General features: G+C 31.2%; 2 protein-coding genes across 4 annotated transcripts; one reads left to right on the top strand and one right to left on the bottom strand.

Annotated features, from left to right (window-relative positions):
- The first annotated feature begins 3962 nt into the window (after positions 1-3962).
- On the top strand, positions 3963-5913 carry LOC105142268 (uncharacterized). The gene is made up of 5 exons (XM_011049821.1): positions 3963-4051; positions 4133-4337; positions 4890-5248; positions 5394-5460; positions 5592-5913. Exons 1-5 carry the CDS (start codon positions 3963-3965, stop codon positions 5598-5600), a joined length of 729 nt encoding a protein of 242 aa, XP_011048123.1. The 3' UTR covers positions 5601-5913.
- A 6288-nt stretch (positions 5914-12201) lies between these two features.
- On the bottom strand, positions 12202-22596 carry LOC105142229 (Insulinase (Peptidase family M16) family protein). 3 transcript variants are annotated; one of them, XM_011049751.1, is made up of 26 exons: positions 22382-22595; positions 22205-22280; positions 22046-22113; positions 21768-21859; positions 21599-21672; positions 21432-21475; positions 20861-20912; positions 20390-20512; positions 20180-20292; positions 19862-20024; positions 19505-19597; positions 19264-19349; positions 18469-18555; positions 17515-17618; positions 16732-16834; positions 16443-16538; positions 16172-16361; positions 15865-15926; positions 15671-15775; positions 14945-15146; positions 14647-14855; positions 14257-14381; positions 14130-14181; positions 13958-14044; positions 13046-13168; positions 12202-12821 (listed from the first exon to the last, which is right to left on the bottom strand). In XM_011049751.1, the coding sequence occupies exons 1-26, from the start codon at positions 22481-22483 to the stop codon at positions 12570-12572; spliced, it is 2883 nt and encodes a 960-aa protein (XP_011048053.1). In that variant the 5' UTR covers positions 22484-22595; the 3' UTR covers positions 12202-12569. The 3 variants fall into 3 exon arrangements, with proteins under 3 accessions (XP_011048053.1, XP_011048052.1, XP_011048054.1); XM_011049750.1 differs by having other exon boundaries at positions 16172-16364; XM_011049752.1 differs by lacking the exons at positions 12202-12821; positions 13046-13168 and adding an exon at positions 13396-13802 and having other exon boundaries at positions 13908-14044; positions 16172-16364; positions 22382-22596.
- Between the last annotated feature and the right edge of the window lie 84 nt (positions 22597-22680).

Below are 22680 nucleotides of genomic sequence, written 5' to 3' on the forward strand. Positions count from 1 at the left end.
CCCCTGGGTTACCAGAGGCTGTAAAACAAGCCCAGTCGATTTGTGACCAGCGACTTGGTTTGAGTCTTATAATTATAGTATTTTTAATATGTCACGACGAATTTTTAGTTGACTAGTTATTTTCAGAGAGATAAAAAAAAAATCTAGTCGTTAATTAAACGCATGGCATGAAGAGGAAAATGGAGATGAAGGGGGGGAGTGAAGCAGACGAGTGTCAAGTATATACACGAGCTGGTTTTTATTATTATGAGTATGACTATGACCATTATTTTGCTTTTATTACGGGGTAGTCTATAGAAAGGGTGCAATTTATTATATTTATATTATATCATTTACCCACGTTATGTCAAAGATTAGATCAATTTTTTTAATATAAAAAAATATATGGTTATTGCTAATATTTTTTTTAGTATAATAAAATTTAAATTATGTAGAATTTGATTTGATGTGACTTAATTCTCTTGATTATTTTAAAATAATATGAATAACTATTAAAAATATAATTTAATTAAAAAAATATTTAATATGAGATGTTTTTAATCAACACTAAAACAACAATATATTAGATTGATTTAAGTCAAATCAGTTGACCTGTTAATCTACATATTAAAGCATGAGATCATGATGATATCACAAAAAAAAATTCATAAAAACTTAATTTTTAATAAATTCAATGTTAAATAATGAAGTTAGAAAAAAATCAATTAAAAAAACAAAAAAACCTGAGTTAACTTAAATTAACTTATAAAACTCGCTACTCTGGTCATGAAACCAAAATAACTCAATAAAAAGTAAATTGAAATAAATTATAAAGATCAATTCTCAATCAATTCGATGTTGAAAGATAAAAATTAAAAAAATCAATTGAAAAATACAAAAAAACTCAAGTCAATCAGGATTAATCCATCAAATTTATGACAAGAGTCGTAAAATAGAGATAACCTCATAGAAATCATATATAAAAAAAATCATAAATTTTAATTTTCAATCAATCCAATATTAAATAATAAATTAAAAAAATAAACTCGAATCAACTAAGTTAAACCTGACAATCCATAGTCTAGATTATGAGTATAAGATAATCTCATAATAAGTAAATTAAAAAAAATATTAATTTTATTTTTCAATAAATTTAATGTAAAAAAAAGATTGAAATTTAAAAAAAATAAAGAGAAAAATAAATAAATAAAAACTATTATTTCAATAAATAGTATTATGCTAGCAGCAAAGTAAAAACTCTTCTCCGATTTAGTGTGTGTATTAATGTGTTAAATAACATTTTTTTTTTATGAATGCCTATCTAACTACGTCTAAAGTATACTTTCCCACACAAAATCCTTATCAATCAAATTTATCATAAATATAAAAGTATAATATAAAAATTAATATATTAATTACCTCTCGCTTTCTAGCTTTGAATCTTGAAGCTGACTTTCCTCGTCCTTGACAATCTATATTAATTAGCTCATCACGATTCGTGTTGATGAGTTTTACGGCTGTTTGGTAATGGAAAACCAATTTTCATCGATATTTTTAATTGTACTTGTATAATAAAGAATTAGAATATTTGTTCATTTGTTCATGACGAAGGAGATTTTTTAAATGGAAAAAAATAAATACGTAAGGATCATTTATATTTTCAATGAAAATCAAAACCATAATTTATGATAATCACCTTAAATTTTTGTATTAGTGATCATTCAACTATAAAATATTACTTTTATTTTATTTGAATTAAAATTATTATTAAAAAGATATACTCGTTAACTAAAAAATATTGTATATTATATTTAGACAGAATAAATAAATTTATGACATTAAGAAAATGTAAAAGAAAATAATTTCAATGGTTTAATTGCTGAAAATGCTTTTATATAAGAGAATGAAATTGTATAGTTCATCATTTTAGTTTTTTTTTTCTTGGAAGAAGTCAGGTTTTGTAAGTGAAAATTGTGAGAAACATGGAAAAATATTTTTAAAACTAAATACAAATTAAAAGGCTGAAAAAAAAGTTTTCCTTTTTCATTGAAATATTTGACAGACGAAAAGGACTTTATATGTAAAGTATTTATTTTATGTGGAAAAATGATGTTTGATAAATAATATTTTTTAAAATATAATAATAGTGATATGACGATTTATTGTAATGGTGATAGATTGGTGTAGTGGCAATGGTGAAGTTTAAGGTGAATTATTGGAGGTGGAGGTTTACGTTGTATTATTTTATTGTAATGTTTTTTTTTTTAATATAATAGTAGGTTTAGTTTAGTTTAGTTTTTTTTTTATCTTCTACATTAAATTAATTTGAAATTACCACTCATAATTAATTTTTATTTTTTTATATAAATATTATGATTTTATAACTCGAATTATGTATTTAATATATTAACTTAGATTAATCCACTATATTTAAATAAATATATTATAATATAAATATGTAAATAAAATACCATCTAATATGTATTAAATTTTAAATTCATATTTATTTTGTTTATTAAATAACATATTAATAATATTTAAATATTTTATTAGGTTAAAAAAATCTAATATACAGTACAACATGGATAAATTAACTATAAACTATAAGAGAATGAGATTTTATTACACCTCTTCTTGTAAATAACTATTTATTTGAATAATATTTTGATTTTTTTTTAATTTAATATTTTTTAATAAAAAATTATCATTTAATATTATATTTATTTTTTATTGAGTTATCATATTTTTATAAAACAAATTGTCAGTTTGATTAGTTAAACTAATTGATTCATTTTTATTACTATTCTTAATTAATTTTTTTTTTTCTAATTTTATTATTTAATATTGAATTAATTAAAAATTAGATTTTATAATTATTTTATTTTATTTTTTAATAGGCTATCTCGACTTTATAAAATAGGAATAATGCTTAATGAGTTGATTTAGATTGATTAAAAATTAAATTTCATAATTTATCTTAATTTGTTATTTGTGAGGTTATCTCAACCTCATAATCAAAGTCATGAATATAACACACTAACTCGAATTAAATCAAATCATTTTTTTCCTATAAATTTATCTCAATATGATAAGCCGAGTTATAAGCTTGATGAATTAACTTATTTTTCTATTATTTTTTTAAATCTCACACTTCAACATCGAGTTGATTGAAAATTAAAATTTAAATTATTTTTATTTATTTTATATGAGATTATTTTAGGACACCTTTTAAGATCATTTTTTATCGATTTTTTTTTTAAATTTCATCATTTAATATTAAATTGATAGAAAATTATGTCCCGTAATTTATTTTAATTTTTTTTATTGAATTATCATAATTTTAAAATTTAATTTTTATATTTGACATATTAACCTAAATCAACTCAAGTCAATTCAATATGTTATTACCTTAAATATTAAAAAATATATTATCTTGATATTTGTTTATAAAATTATATTTTTATAAATTATATGAGCTGCTTTTAAATTATAAAATCAACTAAATTTTATCAATTTAAATCTCACATAATTTAAAATATTTTTACTAAAATAAAAAATATTAGGAACATTTAAACTTTTTTTTTATGTTCAAGAAAAATCTAACCAAACCTGCGTCATAGCGCTAGTTAATTACCTGTTAATCTAATATTTATTGAAACTCTATTTAGCTAACAGGCAGGCACCTAAACCTAACAAACAGCCCGATTACATGAAGGTCAATAAAACTTTGTATGCAAAACTCGCATTGTAATACCTGACACCTGGCAAACGTTCAAAACAGTCCCGTTATTCTACACTCTCTCTCATGACAGTACCACCCCACGCGAGAAGCATCCAACTGTCCATGATAAAACCGGTAGAAAGAGAGCACAAAAATAGCAGTAACAAAAACTAAAGGAAAAGTAAAAATTCAAATATCTGGAACAGCCCGCCACCCACACAAAAAACGTTTCGTTGCGTTTCTTCTTGTTCAAAACACAAAAATGCATCCGTTTCCTTCTCCTGTTGAATGCACTGTCGCTTCTGCTCTTCTCCTCCTCTCCAATACCACACCTATCTCTCCTCCTTCAAAGTAATTACTCAATCAATCAAAACTTGCTTTGCTTTTTAATTTTGCTTGTATTTTAATTAACGATGTCGTTTTTTTTGGTAGTCTTGGTGTTGATGGAAAGAAGTCTGTGAAAGAGCGAAGTGATAGAAAGAGAAGCAGTGAAGAAGAGAGCTTGAGCTCGGTGACTAGTGGCTCGAAATCGTGCGTTTCATCTCTTACAAGTGATGTATCTTCGTTTAAGGAGATTCGAGCTCACAAGCTACGGATCGTCGCTTTTGTGTCTCGTTGCCATGAAATGAAGCCCGAGGTCATCTTCATTTTTTCTTGGTTTAATCTCAGAGTTTCTGTTCGGCTTCGTTCTGTTCATTTTTGAGTGATCGTCTCTGTTGATTCTTGTTAGTTGATATTTTAGTGTTTTTCTGCTCTATTTGGTTGATTTTAGCATAGCGAGATTTTTTGGCTATTATTTGTTGATTTTGAGTGAATATCTCTATTGGAAATCGTTTTTTTTTTCTGTTTTATGCTTATCGGTTTATTTGTATGTGATTTTTGGCTCTTTTTTGTTGATTTTGAGTAGAAATCCCCGTTTGAAGTCATTACGAATCTCTTTCGGTGATTATTAGTTGATTTTCTTCAGTTTTGCTTCTGTTTGGATGTTATCTAAGACATGCTCTCTCAATCTTACTGTATTTGTTATCGGTTAAGCTCTTGGATTAAGGTATTTATAGCACTGTGTTTGCTTCTAGATCGGTCCTTTTATTCGTGTTTTTTTGTGATTTTGTTGTTAAACGAAGCGTTCTCTGTGTTTTGATCTGTTAATAATCATTACTGTTGAGTTTAATTCTCGTAATTCTTGCAGGTAGCACGAAGGAAGCGCTCGGAGGTGAGCTGGATCTCGGGTCACCAGAGGACCGTCGTACTAGCTCCGCCAGAGAAGGCAGTTGAGGCGTCGACGGAGTCAGGTTCGTGTTTATCAAGAACTTCCAGCGCTGTTTCAAGCGCGCGAAACCACCATATGAAAAGGAAAGGATTAATGATGAAGCCGGCTGGTGATGACGAGGAGCCGAAGAGGATCAGATCTAGATCTGGCTCTGGCTCGCGTTACCTTAGCAGCCTAGCCGAAGCAATATTGAAGCTGCTGTCTAGCGGTTGTTTCGCTGAAATGAGGATTCGTCAAGTGCTTGGAGACAGTCCTAGCACAAGCAAGGCTTTGAGAATGTGAGTGAGGAAGCTCACGTGATTGGCACGTGGAATGTGTAGATCTAATTGTGTACAGCAGTGCTTTTTTTATTAAAAAAAATATTTATTACTTGCAAAATATTCATCACCGTTTGATTGTTAATGAACCGTGCTGAAATTTTAGGCTGTTAAGGCAAGAAGAAGTGAAAAGATCTGGCAGAGGAGGGAGACATGACCCATATATTTACAAGGTACTCGGTTCTTCTCATAAATGTTTTTACTGCTTTTGACATTTCAATGAAGTGAATTAATTTATAAGATTACCACTAAAAATGTTACTGCCATGCGTTATAATTGTAACCAGTGACCTTTCCTTTTGCAGATAGCATGAAAAATTATACAGGGAGCTTGACCTAGTTATACTATATAACTACAGGTCATCTTTCTAGGGTTTATCCGTCCAACCACCAAGGGAAATTTTGGTCAGCGAATATATATAAAAGTGAAATAGGAAATATTGGTATATGATTAATTAGGCTGGTAGCATAACATAGAGCAGCATGCTAGTCTTATTGCCTTTAGCTGTTGTTTCTGCCCGGAATTACATAAAAGATGTAAAAAGGGGGAACCGAGTGACACCAGCATTACACCACTATATACATTAGGATGGCGGTGGCGGTGCCTTGCCGTATACATTATAGTTAACTGAACATTTTCCCTATATTGATATGTGCTGTTGTTTTTCTTGCTGAGCCTAGAGTTGGGCTTTGGCCATATACCTCTTTTGAGAAAGCTTTGTTCATATACTTGAAATTAATAGATTGAGGAATAATTTCAGCTTAAATTGAATGCAAGTCAGTAGTGTGCACAATTGATAAATGTTGGAGGGAGCCACGGCCCGTATATATTCCTTGAATTGTTGCTAAGAATGATTTCGATGTGATAAGAAGGAATGAGCATAATGCAAGGAATAACCGTGGTTCTTTCTTTCTTTATAAGAATAAAAAATAGATGACACTTCACATTCTACAAATTTCATTTCCTGTCTCTGTGGACTCTTTATGCTTTCTTTTAATCATATATCCCCCGAGTCCCTGATATTCTTGTGGACACGATTCTTTATTGTTTCCTTCTTGCTCACGAGTTGCTCTTTGCTTTCTACCAGTGCAAGCAACTTGATTAACAGTTGTTGGGCTGTAATCTTGTGGCCTTTTGTTTATCTGAATGGCCAGCTATGAAAGTTTTTGTTTTATATTGTTAGCCTGCTTGTTAAGACAATTTTTTTAAAAAAATAATATAACTGTATTTTTATATTTTATGTGCGATGTTGTTGGGCTGTAATCTTGTGGCCTTTTGTTTATTTGAATGGCCAGCTATGAAATTTTTTATTTTATATTGATAGGCTACTTGTTAAAACATTTTTTTTTTAAAATATATAATAGCATTTTTATATTTTATGTACAACTAAAAGCTAAAAATCTATAAATATGATAAAATCACATTAAAAATTAATTTTAAAATTTTAAGAATAAAATTGAAGTGAAATTTCATGAACAATTTATCATTAATATTATTAGTTTTATGTCATACACATAATAATTAAAAAAATTATTAAGATTTAAATAAAATTTATCATGGTGTTTAATAACCACATGTAAAAACTAAAAAGTTGGTGAATTTGATAAAAAAATATGGAGAGCAAAAAAAAACCAAAACAAATTTGAAAAAAAAGGACTAAGCTCAATAATCGGCTTAGAATAGCAGACCGGATATGTTTGTTATTTATTTTTTTATTAAATATTTTATTAAATTTTATTATTTAACATTAAATTAATTAAAAATTAAATTTTATAATATATTTTTTATTTACATATAGAGATATATTGATTTCATAATTAAGATCATGAATTTTGATATTTTAATCGTGGTCAAATTAGATTTTTTTTTTCCTTTTAAGAGGTTATTTCATTTTCAAGATTTAGATTACAAGTCTTTCAACAATAATTTTTTTTTATTGAATTGTATCAATTTCATGATTTGGATCATGATTTAACGTATTAATCTAATTGATTTAGTTTTTATTATTATTATTTAATTTTATCCATTAATATTATATTTAATCAGATATTATATTTTATTAGAAGTATTCGTTGTTTGATTTGGTCTAATTTTAAATAAAAAAATCAACCAAATTGGTCATTGTTCTTTTTGAAAAATTTAACCTAGACTAAATTGAAAACCGGTTTAAACCATTCTTTTCAGCTTGGTTTGTATCGTTTTTTTATTTGAAGACTGCTAAACCGGATAAATCCTTCAAAATGACTTGCTTCTCCTGTAGACCCACCCCTCTTGGACTGGCTTCTTTCAGGAGCTCGTCGCTTCGACCAGGCCTGTCAGTGCCCTCCAGAGAGCATAATGAAAGCCTTTGGATGGGAGATTCGAAGCTGGGGTTCATCTTGCAAGTGTTAAGCACACATGAAATAACTAGGTAAATCACATGAGAGAGAGTGAGAGAGGGTTCGGGGTGGCGGCTAAAACAAAAATTAAAAGTGTCTTTTATTTTTATTTTTAGTTGGGAAAAGGTGTCTTTGGTTGGTTTTTTTTAACACACTAGAATTCATTTAATTTAATTTATTTTTTATTAAATTATTTTAATTTTATAATAAAAAATAGTGTTTGATGAGATAGTTTAAATTGACTTAATTTATTTTTATTATATTTTTTTATTAAAACTTTTATAAATTTTATTATTTAATATTGAATTTGATAAAGAGAATTAAATTTTATAATTTATTTTGATTTGTTCTATAGGAGATTATCTTAGTTTTATGATTAGATTTGAGAATTTTTATAGGTTAATTTGAGTTATTTTTTTATATGTTCTATGAAGTTATTTTGGTATTGTGACACATGTCATAACTTTGACGGATTAATTATGATTATTTTTTTATTGATATTTTTAATTTTATAATTTTATTTTTTAGCATCTAGCTGGTTGAGAATTGAACTTTTTAATCTGTATTCATTTACTTTCTACGAGGTTATTTTGATTTTATGCCCAAATCGTGAGTTTGACAGGATACTTCTAATCATCTTTTTATGCTATTTTTTAATTATTCTTTTCAATTACATCCTTCAACATTGAATTGATTGAGAATTATATTTTTATAATTGTTTTGATTTGTTTTCTATAGGATTATTATAATCTCATAACCCAGGTCACGAATTTGATATGTTAACCCGAATTAACTCAAGTCAACCCAATATATTATTATTTTAATATTAAAAAAAGACATCATCTTGATTTTTTTCGAATCAAACTATGTTTTTATGGGTAGTTCGATTTAAAGATAGGACTGGTAAAGCCATTCAATCATTCAAGCCACGTTGGATCAACTCCTACACGGTTTAAAAAAAATTTCCACTTGAAAAAAAAATTAACAACATTTGAATATTTTTTTAATGTTTAAGAAAAACTTGATCTGATTTACAATATAGCACAGACTAATAATCTAGTTGGTGCCAAATACTAATAAACTTTTTTTTGTGTGGGTTTAACCGGTCATTTTAAGATTTAATATCATGTTTGTTTGTTGAAAAATAATTTATTTTAGAAAGTGATTTCCATGAAAAATAAATTATTTTTTAATATTTGATAATATTATGAAAAATAAGATAATTTTTTTTAATGTTTAATTATGTCAAGAAAAATAAATTGAAAAATAATTTATAAATATTTTTTTGTCAAATCTATTTAACATTTATAAAATATCATTCATCAAATCTATTTAACATTTATAAAATATCAAATGCAATTTATCGGAGCATTTATGATAAAAAAATGAGATATAAAAAGTATAATTACGAAGAATTTTTTTTATGGTATCATTATAAAAAAATAATTATAAAAAGTATAACTAGTTGAAAAATAATTATGTTATGTTTGTAAAAACAAGGAGGTGTTTTCTAGAATAAAAAAGAGGAAAACTCTTCATTTTTGCTTTTGTTGGAAACAAAAAAGTAGTTCCCATGAGCTTACCGAACACCGAGAAAGCTTGACGACTACTTTGCTTGAAACAAACAAGGCAAAAATCAAAAACATGTTCCTAACAACTCGACTATTCAAATTAAATTCGGTAAGAAAATTCTCCATTGAGGCAATAGAAATTTTTTATTTTTTAAGGAAGATTTTTTCTTAAAAAAACCAAGTCTTAAAAGTCAACTCTAGACAGCGCCGTCAAAACCACGTGGCGAATATTCAACGCGTAACGCCAAAGCTTGACGCGGTCGAGAACGTGCGTAGAGTCTGAACGTTTGAAAAGCCATGTAGGAAAGAGAGCACAGAAAAAAAGGAACACGAGACGAGACTCCGCCCATTTCGCACATTGCGCCGCCTTCACGCACATTTACCTTTATAGTCCTTTACTTTTACATATTTGATATCAACCCCAATTATTTGTCCTTGTACCCTCTTTGGATACGTCCCACCTACGAAATAAAGACGTGTCAAATCCCAGAAATTCTGGAGATACACTAATTTCTTTGTACTTGAATAAAGATGGAGGGGTGTTTAATATTATGATATATGATTTTTTAAATAATTTGTTATTTAAAAATATATAAAAATTACCGGAAAACACTAAAAAGATCATTTTATTTTTTTTAAAATAAAAAATATTTTTTAAAAAAATTAAAAATTAAAAATAAATTAGGCCAAATATCCCTTGAGTAGCAAATTAAAGATAATCTACTATCTTAGAAGCACAGTAGTTTATGATTTATGTATAAATGAAGTCATGGATGGAGTCGTTAAGAAGCATAGTATGATGATAAAGAATTTCAAATGTTGATTTCAGATTGAAGTCAAGATGTGTATTTTTTGTAAGAGTAAGAGTTTTACTTTCTCACCTAAACCCATAAAATATACTTTTTAGAGGATAAGGTTTTCTCAAATCTAAAAAAAGAAATTATAAATGAATTTATTATAAAAGTAAATATTGGAGTAACATTTTATATGTAAAAATGATTTTTTATATAACCTCTTGATGGTTTCACTTGTTACTCCAAGTAATATAGAGTAATGTAGGGTATTTATTTAAATAAATTTGATTTTATTTAAGTTAAAAATTTTCTGTATTTTTTCAAGTATCATGTTAAATATGTGATATTCATTAAAAAAAAATTAATAAAAAAACTAGATTTTGATACGAATTAATTATTCCAATTTCTCTTTTCATTAAACCATGGAAAAAAAATCTAATAATTGCTGTTAGGTTTATAAAAAAAATTTTAGTTCTCAGTGATCTTTTCCTTTTGAACCACAATCCTGACAGGTATGATTCTTATTCCTTTTTGAGGCTAGAAAAATTAATTGACTTTCATGTATACAGGAGGCCAGAAGAAAAATCCACTAACAAAAGAGGCCATGAAAAGTAAAATAATTATGTAGAGGGGCACAATTACAATAAAACTTACTACAAGGACTGGGAGGAAAAAGAAGACCTAACAAGAAAGCCAAGGAACTGGGAAAGTGAGGAGAGATCCCTATATAATGCCAGTCTCCTCTCCTCTTTCTCGCAACAACATCGCAGACTGACTGGCTGGCTCTCACGTCTCCTAAAGTGTCTCTGACTTCCTTTCTCTCGAGTTCTCACTCTCGCTCTCATAAAAAAACGAGGAGGAAGAGAGTTTGTTGTAGAGAAATGGGGTTGTTAGATACTGGGGTCTCCTCTCCTCTTTCTCGCAACAACATCTCAGACTGACTGGCTCTCTCGTCTCCCAAAGTGTCTCTGCCTTCCTTTCTCTCGAGTTCTCACTCTCGCTCTCATAAAAAAACGAGGAGGAAGAGAGTTTGTTGTAGAGAAATGGGGTTGTTAGATACTGGGGTAAGAATAGCTGGAAGATTTTACTCTCACTGTCCACAAACTGCTCGCTTGTACTACCATCCTCCCTCTAACTCCGATGACCTCCACCACCACCAGCAGCAGCAGCAGCGCCATGGCCACAACGGTGGTAGCGAGAGTCAGGCGCCGACTCAATGCTCTTCTCCGGGGGCCAGTTGTGGAGTTAAGGCGGCGAAGGGCTTAGATACTATTGACATAGTCTTCTATTCAGTTATGTAAAATCATTCAAAAAAAGAAACACATTTTTTGACCGATGAATCGATGTATTTAAATTTTTTTATTGGTTCTAATCTCCATTTATTGGATAGCTTCAATTGAATTCTGAAATATTCCAATTCGTTTTGATTGTCAAGTATTAACTGTTCTTTCTCGAAGAAAATACGGGCAATACTCCCCGATTAGATGCAGAACCGCCGTTGCCTTTGGTTTGGGGTTGCTGGGCCTGGGTTCTCTGGTTTCATCTCTGTTAAACCGAAACGACTAGTCACTTATGAAACATCTCGTCCCCTATGTTATAAAAGCCATGACGAGAACACAGGAAAAGGAGCTTTATTCAAGAGCAAAAAGATCATGGAATGACAAAATAAAGTTAAAGAAAGAAATTTTTTTTTGTTTGAGTTAGAATGATAAATATATAATTTAAATATTAAAAATTATATTAATTTAAATTAACTTGACAAATTTGCATTCTATTTGACAAAATTAGAACAATTCAATGGAAAAGAAAATTAAAAATAGCTACAAAGCTACGTTTTCTTATTAAAAAATAATATCTAATATAAAAAGATATCAATTTTTATTAATTTTTTAAATTTATAACCTTAACTAGCAGACTGAAACTACCACACATTATAAATCAAGATATTTAATATTGCAACACAAGTTATTTATCCAATTATATTTATTAAAGTCATTTTGTAAGAGAAATTGACATATAAAATTTATTGAGTAAAATAAAAAAAAGTAAAATTTACTCAAAAAAATAAATGATTCATATATATATATATATATATATATATATGAATCATTTATTTTCATAAAACAATTATATACATCTAATATAATTAAAAAAAACAAAAAAAAACACTATTTTAAAAAGGCCGAATAGGTTTTTTGTTAATTTTTTTATTGGCGTCCAAAAAGAAATAGGTTGTTGAAACAAACGTATCTAGCAAGACATCGTTGTCTTTGAGATGCAAGCAACATATAAAAAATACTTCATATAAGTTACAATGCAATGCCACGATTGTAAGCCAGAGATCAATGAGAAACGGTGCCATGAAAATCACTTTGGTGGTGAAAAAAACACTCCATTTGTTTGAATTTCTTGTTTTATTGCTATACTTCGGCTTCAGCTACGACTACCAATTGCTTGCTTCGCAGCAGGTTTCGATTTTCTTCAAGCAGATTGTACACAGCTGAAAAGGGGAAACCTCCATTGCTTTTATATCCCAACCCTACAGCTTCATGTGACCAAAGCCTCCTTTAAATGAACCATAAAGAGGTTGTGATCTTCTGAAACTGAAAATATCTTCTATTTGGACTGCGTTGGGCGGAAGCTGTTGGCTTTTGTCTGATGGGTACTCACATGAATGCAGTTTCCCGTAAACCCGCACGCTTAATGTCCTCTTCCGAGGCGCGCCAACTTTTACATGTTCATCAAAGAAATCTATCAAGTCCTGTTGTGTTAGTTGTTTTAATGCGGCCACCTGTTGTAACAACATGGATTAGAAGTTTAGAACATTTGTACAAAAAAGCTATTGATGAAAAAGCATTGTTCTAACTGGCAAACAATATTGACATGAGATTCTGGGAAAGGTAACGTGTGCCCTTATCTCTTAACTTGCCGCTTCCATAAACACAATTTATAGACTTTTTCCAGCCGTTTTGCAGGGCCCAATAATAAACATCTGCAGAAATATGAGATTCATACCTCGCACTCTCGCCTATCAAACTTCAGGGTCCCATCAGAAATCTCTCGCCAGAAAAATGCAGATTCTTCTCTTAAATTCTTGTGCTTCTCAAGTTTCATATCTATCAAAGCATTCACGTTACTCTGCAGAGCATTACAGGCATTTTGAAATTAAATCCTTGTGAACGGAAATGGATCACAAGACTGGTTTATCAAAAATAGCTCACTTGCAACCACCAAACCTCAAAACAAATTGAGGCAACAACAAAATAAAATTAGATAACAAAATAAACAAGCAGCTAATATATGCCTCGTTCACTCTCATCTGAATGGCCCAAACTGTTCACAATAATGAATTGAGATGTGGATAGTCTAGGAACAACTAGATTTCCTTATCATTGAAGTTATATTGTTCAAAAATTGTGCAGCTCCTACAGAAAATTAGAAGCCAAAGGATTTGTTCATTGGTAGCGAGGAATTAATCTTTTGTTTAGGCACGCAATTTGCAGCTAGCTCTAGATTTCCTTATCATTGAAGTTACATTGTTCAAAAATTGTGCAGCTCCTACGGAAAACTAGATAGCAAAAGGATTTGTTAATTGGTAGCGAGGAATTAATCTTTTGTTTAGGCATGCAATTTGCGGCAAGCTATATCTCATTCTGTCTTGGAAAAAAAGGTGCTGGTAGAAAATTTACAGAGAAGGTAAGCATTTGAAGAAAGATTAACCATGTGCAACTTAATATCGTCTTTTGAAGATTACTCCATCTTCCTCCCAAAAGGAATTTTAACTTTTAAGAAACATGTGAGCTTCCCTTACAGTTAGAGAAACAATCACTGCATGTGAATAACATTGACCAATGTCATGCTGGTCAGAACCACCTAAAAAGATGTGCAAGAAACTATCAATCAATTATGATAGGGATAGAACCTCACCTTGAATTCATCATTGGTCATCTCATAAAGTTTAGTTTCAAACATCTTGAGGAATGCCTCAACTCTCAAATCAATTTGTCCAGGACCCTAGCAAGATTACCAGGATTAATGAAGAGAGTGTAATAACACAAGGCTACATGACCAGAAGAGACACAAAAGAAATGCTAAATACCTTCACTGTAGATTGAATGATAAACTGCAGTCCGCGAATACCAGAGTCATTTCTACATTGAAAGAAATGGTAAGGCCTAGAGAAAAATCCATGTTGGGGACAAAATTTAGAGAGAAATTCTGGATACCTCTGCATGAGAACAGTAATGTACCCAAGTTGCTCAACAGTTCTAAGCTGGTGGAAAGCTGGCTGCTTTGCAATTAAAGCAAGCAGTTGAAGTTTCACATTCCATGTAAAATCATCTCGATGAACCTGCACAATTGAATGATTCTGTCAATCAGAAATCAAAATTTCACCAGAAATAATTTATTCAATCCAGTCAATTACCAGAAAACAAGAAATGCAGTATTTAAATTTATTTATATGCTACTATATTTCATAAGTGATACTACATCTTAAGTTGAAATCATGTACATTCTTGACTTAAAATTATATCTTCAACTCCTCAAAAACTACGGAAATGCAAAAGCAGCCAATTGACTCAGAAAAACCATTTCTCACATGCAAATACAGTTACCTGTATGTAATGCACCAGAGCAGAATTCTCATCATTTGGATTTAAGCCTTCAATTGGATACAAATAATTGATGCCCCTTTCAAGCTTGATAACTCTACTTGTTAAATGCTGGGATGGGAATAGGGGTTGGCATATAGGGTCTGGACCCTTGTTAAAAACATCTTCAATATGCAGAATCATTGACTCTGCCTCGCTGCGTTCAATATTACCTGAATGAATGGGAATAATTACTAATGATACTTAAATTCAAGACGAGATAGCAATATGATTATAGAAATACAAGACAGGCAGTTGAAACCTGCTATATAGCACTCTAAGAAGGCTCTTGAAAGCATCAATGGAATAAACTTAGCAAGATCTTCAGCCTGAAGATGAGGAAGTATTTCAAGTTCTTCCATCCAAGGCCATGTTTGATCCTGTAGTAACAGAGAACAATAGTACATAGCCTGCTGATAGGGCTTCTGGAACTTCAAATTTCCGTACTCCTTTATCACCATTTCCTGGAAAAAATATAAGGTGTTTATCAATGATAATCAGTAAAAAAATGCACTGCTCGTATGTTCTTCCCTATGCAACCTGTAAAAGTCACCTAGACAGGAATCCTAAAGAAAAGAAACAATAGCAAAATTAAATAAGAAAGGAAGAAATAATTCAGTGGTCTCTAAAAGGGGCATTCTCTTGACCAAATTCACAAGATTTTTTCAAAAGTTATTCCCAACCTTCTTAACATCATGTACAGAGCTTGGCTCATATCTGTCCTTCCCTTATTCTAATTATCAAAATTGCACTTGCCAAAATGACATGAAAATGAAGTCAGGTTACAGGGAAACACGTGACACAAGCTCCACCACTTTGATTGGGCTTCAGAAGAATCACAGAAGATGTTCATAGTGATTTCGTAATCAAATAGAGCATTATTTGGTATACATGACTGATCAATATATCTATATATGTATCCTTTTGAGTATAAATACTTGTAGATACAGAAAGTTCAAACCCTGTATGAACAAGACCCTTGCATTACCTTGATCACAGAAAATCTTTCGGGCTTCACTTTAAAATTTGAAATTTTTTCAATAACAGTATCCAACAAGATCCTCAGTTTGTGGTTGTAACCAACAACAGTGACCTACAAAAAAAAAAAAAGTAGGTTGCATGAGAGAGAGAGGGGACAGAAGAGAAATCATAATAACATATAATATGCAAATAGGCTACTACCTGAAAACCACTATCGGTGTTGAATATGCCATAATATAGACCAGCAACCTGTGCATAATAAGCTGAAACAAACAAAACATATAAAACTGTTGTAAGATGCAGAATGGAGATTTATCAAATATGCCAGTATATCAAATAAAGCTTGATTTATCAAGATGAGGATTTTATATGAATTATTTATTCATATGCTACACTGCTTCATCAAATAAGAGATACTGGAACTTGAGGAAGAAAAGAAAATAAATAAAAAAGTAAGGGATTAAATTTTATCTTCACTAAGATAAATCCAAATTTTAGTTCGTGGTACCATAATCATTCAGGTCATCCATCAACAACCGCGCAAAAATGTCAGTGAGAACTTCAGTCTCAGGAGAGCTGCTAGCAAAGGGGCAGTTGAAATCTATCTTAACATAAGCTTTAGGAGCAGAGAACATTGTGTCAGGCTTGTACCACAGTGATGAAGAGGATGACTTTCTTAAGAGAACTGGGAATTTGACCTGCTTAGAAGGTCAGTCACATCAGTAAGTAACATACAGAAAAATGATGATCAAGTAATAGATAACAGAATTCCATCAAACCTTCTCTTGTGCATCCTTAAGTGATAAGTCAGTAGGTATGAATACATTAGGCGCTGGCAGATGCAAATCTTCATTAGGAGCAAATAGCAACCATTCCTGCAATCAGACAAAAACTTCCAAAATCTCAGGTTTTGTACCTTTACAAGAGATTCTAATCATGAAAATGAAGCTGCTTAGTTTGATGACAACAAACAGTAAAGCAAAATAAATTGCAATGCAAGTCCAAAAAGATTTGCATTTATTAACACCATTGACTGGATAATCTAACAAATGACAACCAACACCAGACCTGGATCATGGAGCCAGTGATTTTCTCAACACTGTATGCAGTTTTGTACCATGGCTCAATCATTGCAGTTTGCCCTTCAAATTTCTTTGATTCCCAAAAGATTCTGCAGAATAAAAGGAGGTAATTAAGAAATTTTCTCAACCAAGTTGGTGTCCAAGGAGATAACTGATCGAACAATTTGTACAAGCAAATTGAGACATGAATAGAGGACAACAAACAAAATTTTGGATGAGGAAAAGAAACAAGTCTGTAAAAGTTCACCCAATGACTAGTTTTCCTTTACCATGGAAAGGCAGATTACAACTACTATCTTGAGAATACATGCAAGGTGATTGTAATGCCAATCCAATCATACAAAAAAATAGGTAATTGATAGTTATATCATTTTTCTATAACAAATGGCCATATTTCTTCCATTTTGAGACATTCCCTTTAAGCATAAACGGTGCTAAAATACATCAATTTCACTGCATTCTATTATTATTTAATTGGAATCTAGCATCATTCACGATTATCAATCCCCTTGAAAGTAAGGTGACACAAAAGCAACTCAATTATGGTTCAACAGGATTAGAAAGCTCCTCTAACATGCTTTTTCTTTGTTTCTTGCTTTATATTTTTTGGTGGTTGGCATATTCTCCTGATCTAATTCTGGTTTCATGCCTTACTAATAAAATCCATTTCATTGTCATAAACCCAAAAAACAGAATAAGGGACAAAAAATGTGTGCTTCCCATTTGTTTTGGCACAAGTTACAGCTCCTTTGAGCTCTAACTAACTCACCGAACATTGTCTGGGGAAAGTTGATCAAGTACCGTCTGAATTATGCTTGGACTGAAATTAGAAGGCAAGGAGGATCCCACCAGCCAATCCTTTTGAGGATATAGCTGATAAAAAGAAACAAACAAACCAATTAAAGACCATTATTCTAAAAATATGTGGGCTAACATATCCCCAGTCACAAGCTTTGAAATACATACAGCATGCAAATAAGCATATACATACATATGTGCACATATCTATATTATATGTGCATGCATTTACCTGAATATATTTTAAAACTGTTTAAAAGTAAAGAGAAACAAAGCTCTCAAACAATCTCCAATGTTTAACTATTCACAACTTGACCCCAATGCATCACAAACTCACTTCAACTTTAACTATTACAGTTAAAAGTAAAATCATTTTCTTCCATCAAATTACTCCCAGTTAAATCCTATAGGAACCAAAAACTTCTTAGCCTTTCAAGCAACCTTTAAAAATCTATCTTCCAACAAATCATCCCCAAATTTAAGAGGCATACCTTCTAATTATATTAATTTCACATCCTTTTCAGTTTTTTTTTAAAAAAAAAAACTTAATCACAAACCATTTTCCTTCTGACCCTAAATTGAAAGGTCAAGGCTTTCAGTTTATTTTCACATGAGGCCACAGCTCATCAAATTAAAAAAAATCTGCAACTCGTAAGTTAGAAGATGAAGCACTTGTAAACTGGTATTGCTTCTGATGAAGAAGTGTATAATGAAAACAAAATGCTTGTTGTTATCGTTGTTTGTAGAGGAGGCATAGATGTTTTAAATTTTGCTACATTGTTTAGTAAGAGCAATTCTCACAAAGTTACACAACACAACATAATGGTGTAGAATATCTTATATAAAAACAACAACCAAATTGGCAAGATGTAGAAATTCCAGAGGGAAGTGCACAATTTTTTTCCCTTTCCAATCCATAACTAACCTTCATATTGGATGCAATCCGGACAACATAACTAATTGGAGGAGTTTTGTCCTGATAGTGGAATGATGTCTCACAAACAGCTGCAAGCTTCATAAAAAAGAAAAAATATTTCAGCATCTTGAATAGATTAGAAAGAGAAACTTCAATACTGAACGCAAGAGATAATAAGAAAGAGAAACTTCAATACTGAACGCAAACAAATAAATAATCTAACTTGGCAGAGAGATGCAAAATACTCTCCATAAACAAAAATTAACTTAGAAAACCATTAAATAAAGGATAGAAGCATGAAAATGTCAAGGTGCATGGTAGAAAAGGTCAAAAACTTACATCTTGTCAAGCTTCTTCAGTTCAAACAAACTTTGCTTTTTGCTCAAACTTGTATGAACCAATTGATATACCCATAATTTCAACTAGAACATAAAGAGTAATGGAACCCTATGTTCCACAGCATAACAATGTCAATTAAACAAAATGCCAATTGGTCGAGTTCATCTTGCAGATTTAAAATTGGAAATCAACTGCAGAAGAATTCATTATATGCTGGTTTGCCTAATCACCAGCATAATCTTTCTCCTTAATTAGCTAGCATTCTCTTTCACTCAGCCCACAATAATGACATTTTCATTTCTCTCTTTCTCATACTAACACCTATCAAATTCTCTAAACATGGTCTATGTGGTTAGAGTTGCATATGAGCATGGCAAGAAGCATGTGATGCCACGTTAGCCATTCCCATGTTTGTCAGTAATATCACAAAATGGTAATCCATAATTATACAATACATTTCTATACCTCATCAAATATCCATTTGCAAACACCAGACTGCTGCAACAGGTGAATGTATTTGAATAACAGTCCAACAACATCTTGCATGTGCTCTGCAATCCGACAAAAAAAAAAGGAATAGTTTAGAAAAAGCATGTTAATCCCAGATATAATTCTGCCCAAATAAAAAATGAGGTAAGCTAAGCTCTGCAAATTAAGCCAGATAGTCCAAGAGCACAAACTGAGATAAAACTAAAGGGGAACTAACCATGGCCAGCATCAGTAAGATTAATCGCTACAACAAAGAAAGAGAACTCTGTCGTCCCATCTCCTTCACCAGCAGATAAATCAGTGGCCCATCCTGCATTTTTTTTTAAAGCAACCAAATCTTAAGGTAAGTCTGCTTTTCAAAGGAGAAAAAGAAGAAGTCAGTGTTTCCAGCATCATAAATAAAAGACAGGTTACTACAGACACAAGAATGCACATGCACACAGTGAATGCACATAGAGTTTACTGAACATGAGAAGCAGACTGCCAAGCAAAAAGCAAACCATCTATGTGTATATCTAATAAAGTAGAATTAAAAAAAATATAAAGATAGATTGTAAGGATGCGGGAAACCCACCTAAGGTTTTCAAGACATAAAACAAAGATCCTTCTCCTTCATGGCCAATCAGGTGGCCAATATACTTGCATGGTCCTTCCTTGTAGTGAAGAATGCCCGGAGTTATTGGCCAAACAATTCTCAATTTGTGACCTTGTTTTATCGGGACACTTCTAACAAGTATCTAAAACAAACACAGTGAAGAATAAAGGTAACATTAAACATTCTCTCAAAAGTTTGATATCTTCAGCCACATACCTGTCTTTCAACATGAATATTTTTTTTTTCTAAAAGTATGAAGCAATCAAAGTATCAGAAATGCAGCAGAACATAGCATACCTGTAAATGTTCTGAGGAGCAAGGCTGACCAGGAAAAGAGAAACAGTTCCTATCATTATTTTGAATTTCCTGGAACTTGTCCTCGACAAGGCTTTGTATTTTATCAAGGCTTTCTGAAGATTTCCACAGCAAAGAAATTGATAGTTGTAATTGTTGGTAAATAATGAAATCAAAAGATAATTAATGTTGAAGGGAAGCTTATTTACTAACCTTTTGCATATACTGCCAAGTTCATGAGGTTGGCTGAATAATTTTCTTCATAGAGCTTAATAAGCTGAAGTCTTGTATCCAGCCCCTTTTCTTTTGGCTGAACTTCCAACGTGTCCCAATTCCCTATGAATTGACAAATGATAGACACAATTCAGGAAAGAATAGGAATTTTGATCTCCCTGAATATGAAACATCATTGTAGTTGTAAATATGATTCCTTTAGAAGTCAAGGGAAGCCAGTTAAAGGCATTCACCCCTATGAAATTATCATTAGTTAAAAACATGATGTTGTTGAAAAATATTATTAATTAAAATTTAGACAGTCATAGGCAGTATGGATGTTTTGCTGAAAATCAACAAGCATGCATGACTTGCTACATGCCTGGATTACTGTGTTCTACAAATAACATACCAGCTCATACACACATGCATACAATCACACATAAATACACATCGAATTATGCAGCTAACCTGTACTGAATTTATGGTATGGGTGGCCTTCCTCACTTAAATGTTTCTGAAGCTGCAATGAAAGAGAGAAAACAGTTTGTGAATAGTAGTAATTGCAATCACTACGAAACTGTGAATGATGACAAGCAGCATGGTTTGCTACATGTGAAATGCAATATTTACTAAGAATGAACTGTGCATCACTATTTCTTAAGGTTGTGACCAAGTATATCATATATGCTAATTTTGCACCTTCAAATAGAGAAGAATCATAATGTGCCATATCATGCAAAAGCATAGAAAATCTGGGCAGGTAATCTGTGACATTTTACTTATAGTTAATTTGGAAGGTTAAATTGGCCTCTTGTTAGTCTAGGTGGTTTCAAAGGTGAAAAGGAAAAAGAAAATCTAGATATCTGTAGGATTCCTCATCATTAAAAATTTGCAAACAACATATCAACTAAAACACTTGCAACACAAACCAATTTGTTGAGTTTATACAAATACAAGACAACCATAAGACTGAAAAGAAAAATTAACAAAATAAAACCAGCAGTCTACCGGATAGGTGAGCAAGGGCATTGAATGATACCTGGTCCATTCTCCAAGCATCAGACAATAAATTTTTCTGATTCTCTGTACGAGAAAGAAACAAACACCAGAGTAAGTAATTACCAACCCTAATTCTGAATAGAAACTCAGCATCAATCCAGCTTAAGAAACGTAAAAAAGAAAAAAAGTCTAAGCACAGCAGCTAACCAGAATCAACAGCCTTAATTTCCCTAATGGTTGCATCCGCTGACATCAATGGTTTGATAAAGAACTGTGCAAATCTGAACAGTAAATCACATTCAAACCAGGTCACAAACTCTAAAAGATAACTGACAAAACCAACAAGCTATCTATCATTAAAGCGTGCATTTTATACCTGTCCAGAGCATCTTCAAAACAATCATTGTTAACATCAAAATGATAGTTGGTGTGGTCAGACGCCGTAAAAGCATTGGTACTGCCCCCATGCTACGCATCCAGTAGACAGCAGAATACAAAGAGAACATCGTTTAGTAACACATAAATTCTCGCCAAAATAACAATTCAACCTTCCCGAACCACATAGAATAAATATAAAGATTTTAACAGGAAATAAAAGGAGCTTTCTTTCTTTCTTTCTTAAGCAATTTAAATGATAATTAAATAATTAATCACCTCAATAATGTACTTAGAGTAACTGTCCTCTAGTGGATATTTCTCACTTGCATAAAACAGCATATGCTCTGCCAATACCACAAACCAAAAAAAATAAAATAAAAAACCTTCAAGAAAACCACAAAAAGAAAAAAGAACAAAGAAAAAAGAAAAGGCTACCAAGAAAATGAGCGAGTCCTTCAAGACCATCAGGATCACTGAAAGAACCAACACTAACATTCATAGAAGCCGCACACTAAAAAGAAACGAAAAATAAATGGTTAGAATTGACCTAAATCAGTGAATAAAGCGCCAGAATTGAATTGAATTGAATTGAAATTAAGGAATTGAAATTGCCTTATCGGTGTCGGGATCGCTAATGAGAAGGACTTGGAGAGCATTTGGAAGAACAATTCTCTTGTATTCTCGCTTATCAGTCCTTGCCTTCACTATCTCCATCTCCTCCGCTTCTAATTTGCCTACCGCCGTCGTTTTTGTTCCTTTCTGTCTTGTTGATTACTCCTGTGTTTTTTCAGAGAGAAAGATTACTCCTGTCTTCCTTCTCTTTTTAAGAAAAATGTTTTTTTCTGGATGACTTTACAACCCCTTTTTTTAATATTTTTTAATATATATATATATATTAAAATAACTAGAAT

Source organism: Populus euphratica, unplaced genomic scaffold (genome assembly GCF_000495115.2).
Source record: "Populus euphratica unplaced genomic scaffold, PopEup_1.0 scaffold138.1, whole genome shotgun sequence".
Classification (NCBI taxonomy): domain Eukaryota; kingdom Viridiplantae; phylum Streptophyta; class Magnoliopsida; order Malpighiales; family Salicaceae; genus Populus; species Populus euphratica.

Coding starts and splice junctions, on each gene's coding strand:
- LOC105142229 (XM_011049750.1), bottom strand. CDS start 22,483: ATGGAGATAGTGAAGGCAAGGACTGATAAGCGAGAATACAAGAGAATT. Junction 17,619..18,468: donor GGATTGCATCCAATATGAAG/GTTAGTTATGGA, acceptor TCTTTTTATCAG/CTATATCCTCAAAAGGATTG. Junction 14,382..14,646: donor CTCTGGTGCATTACATACAG/GTAACTGTATTT, acceptor TCAATTGTGCAG/GTTCATCGAGATGATTTTAC.
- LOC105142268 (XM_011049821.1), top strand. CDS start 3,963: ATGCATCCGTTTCCTTCTCCTGTTGAATGCACTGTCGCTTCTGCTCTT. Junction 4,052..4,132: donor CCTATCTCTCCTCCTTCAAA/GTAATTACTCAA, acceptor TTTTTTTGGTAG/TCTTGGTGTTGATGGAAAGA. Junction 4,338..4,889: donor GCCATGAAATGAAGCCCGAG/GTCATCTTCATT, acceptor TAATTCTTGCAG/GTAGCACGAAGGAAGCGCTC.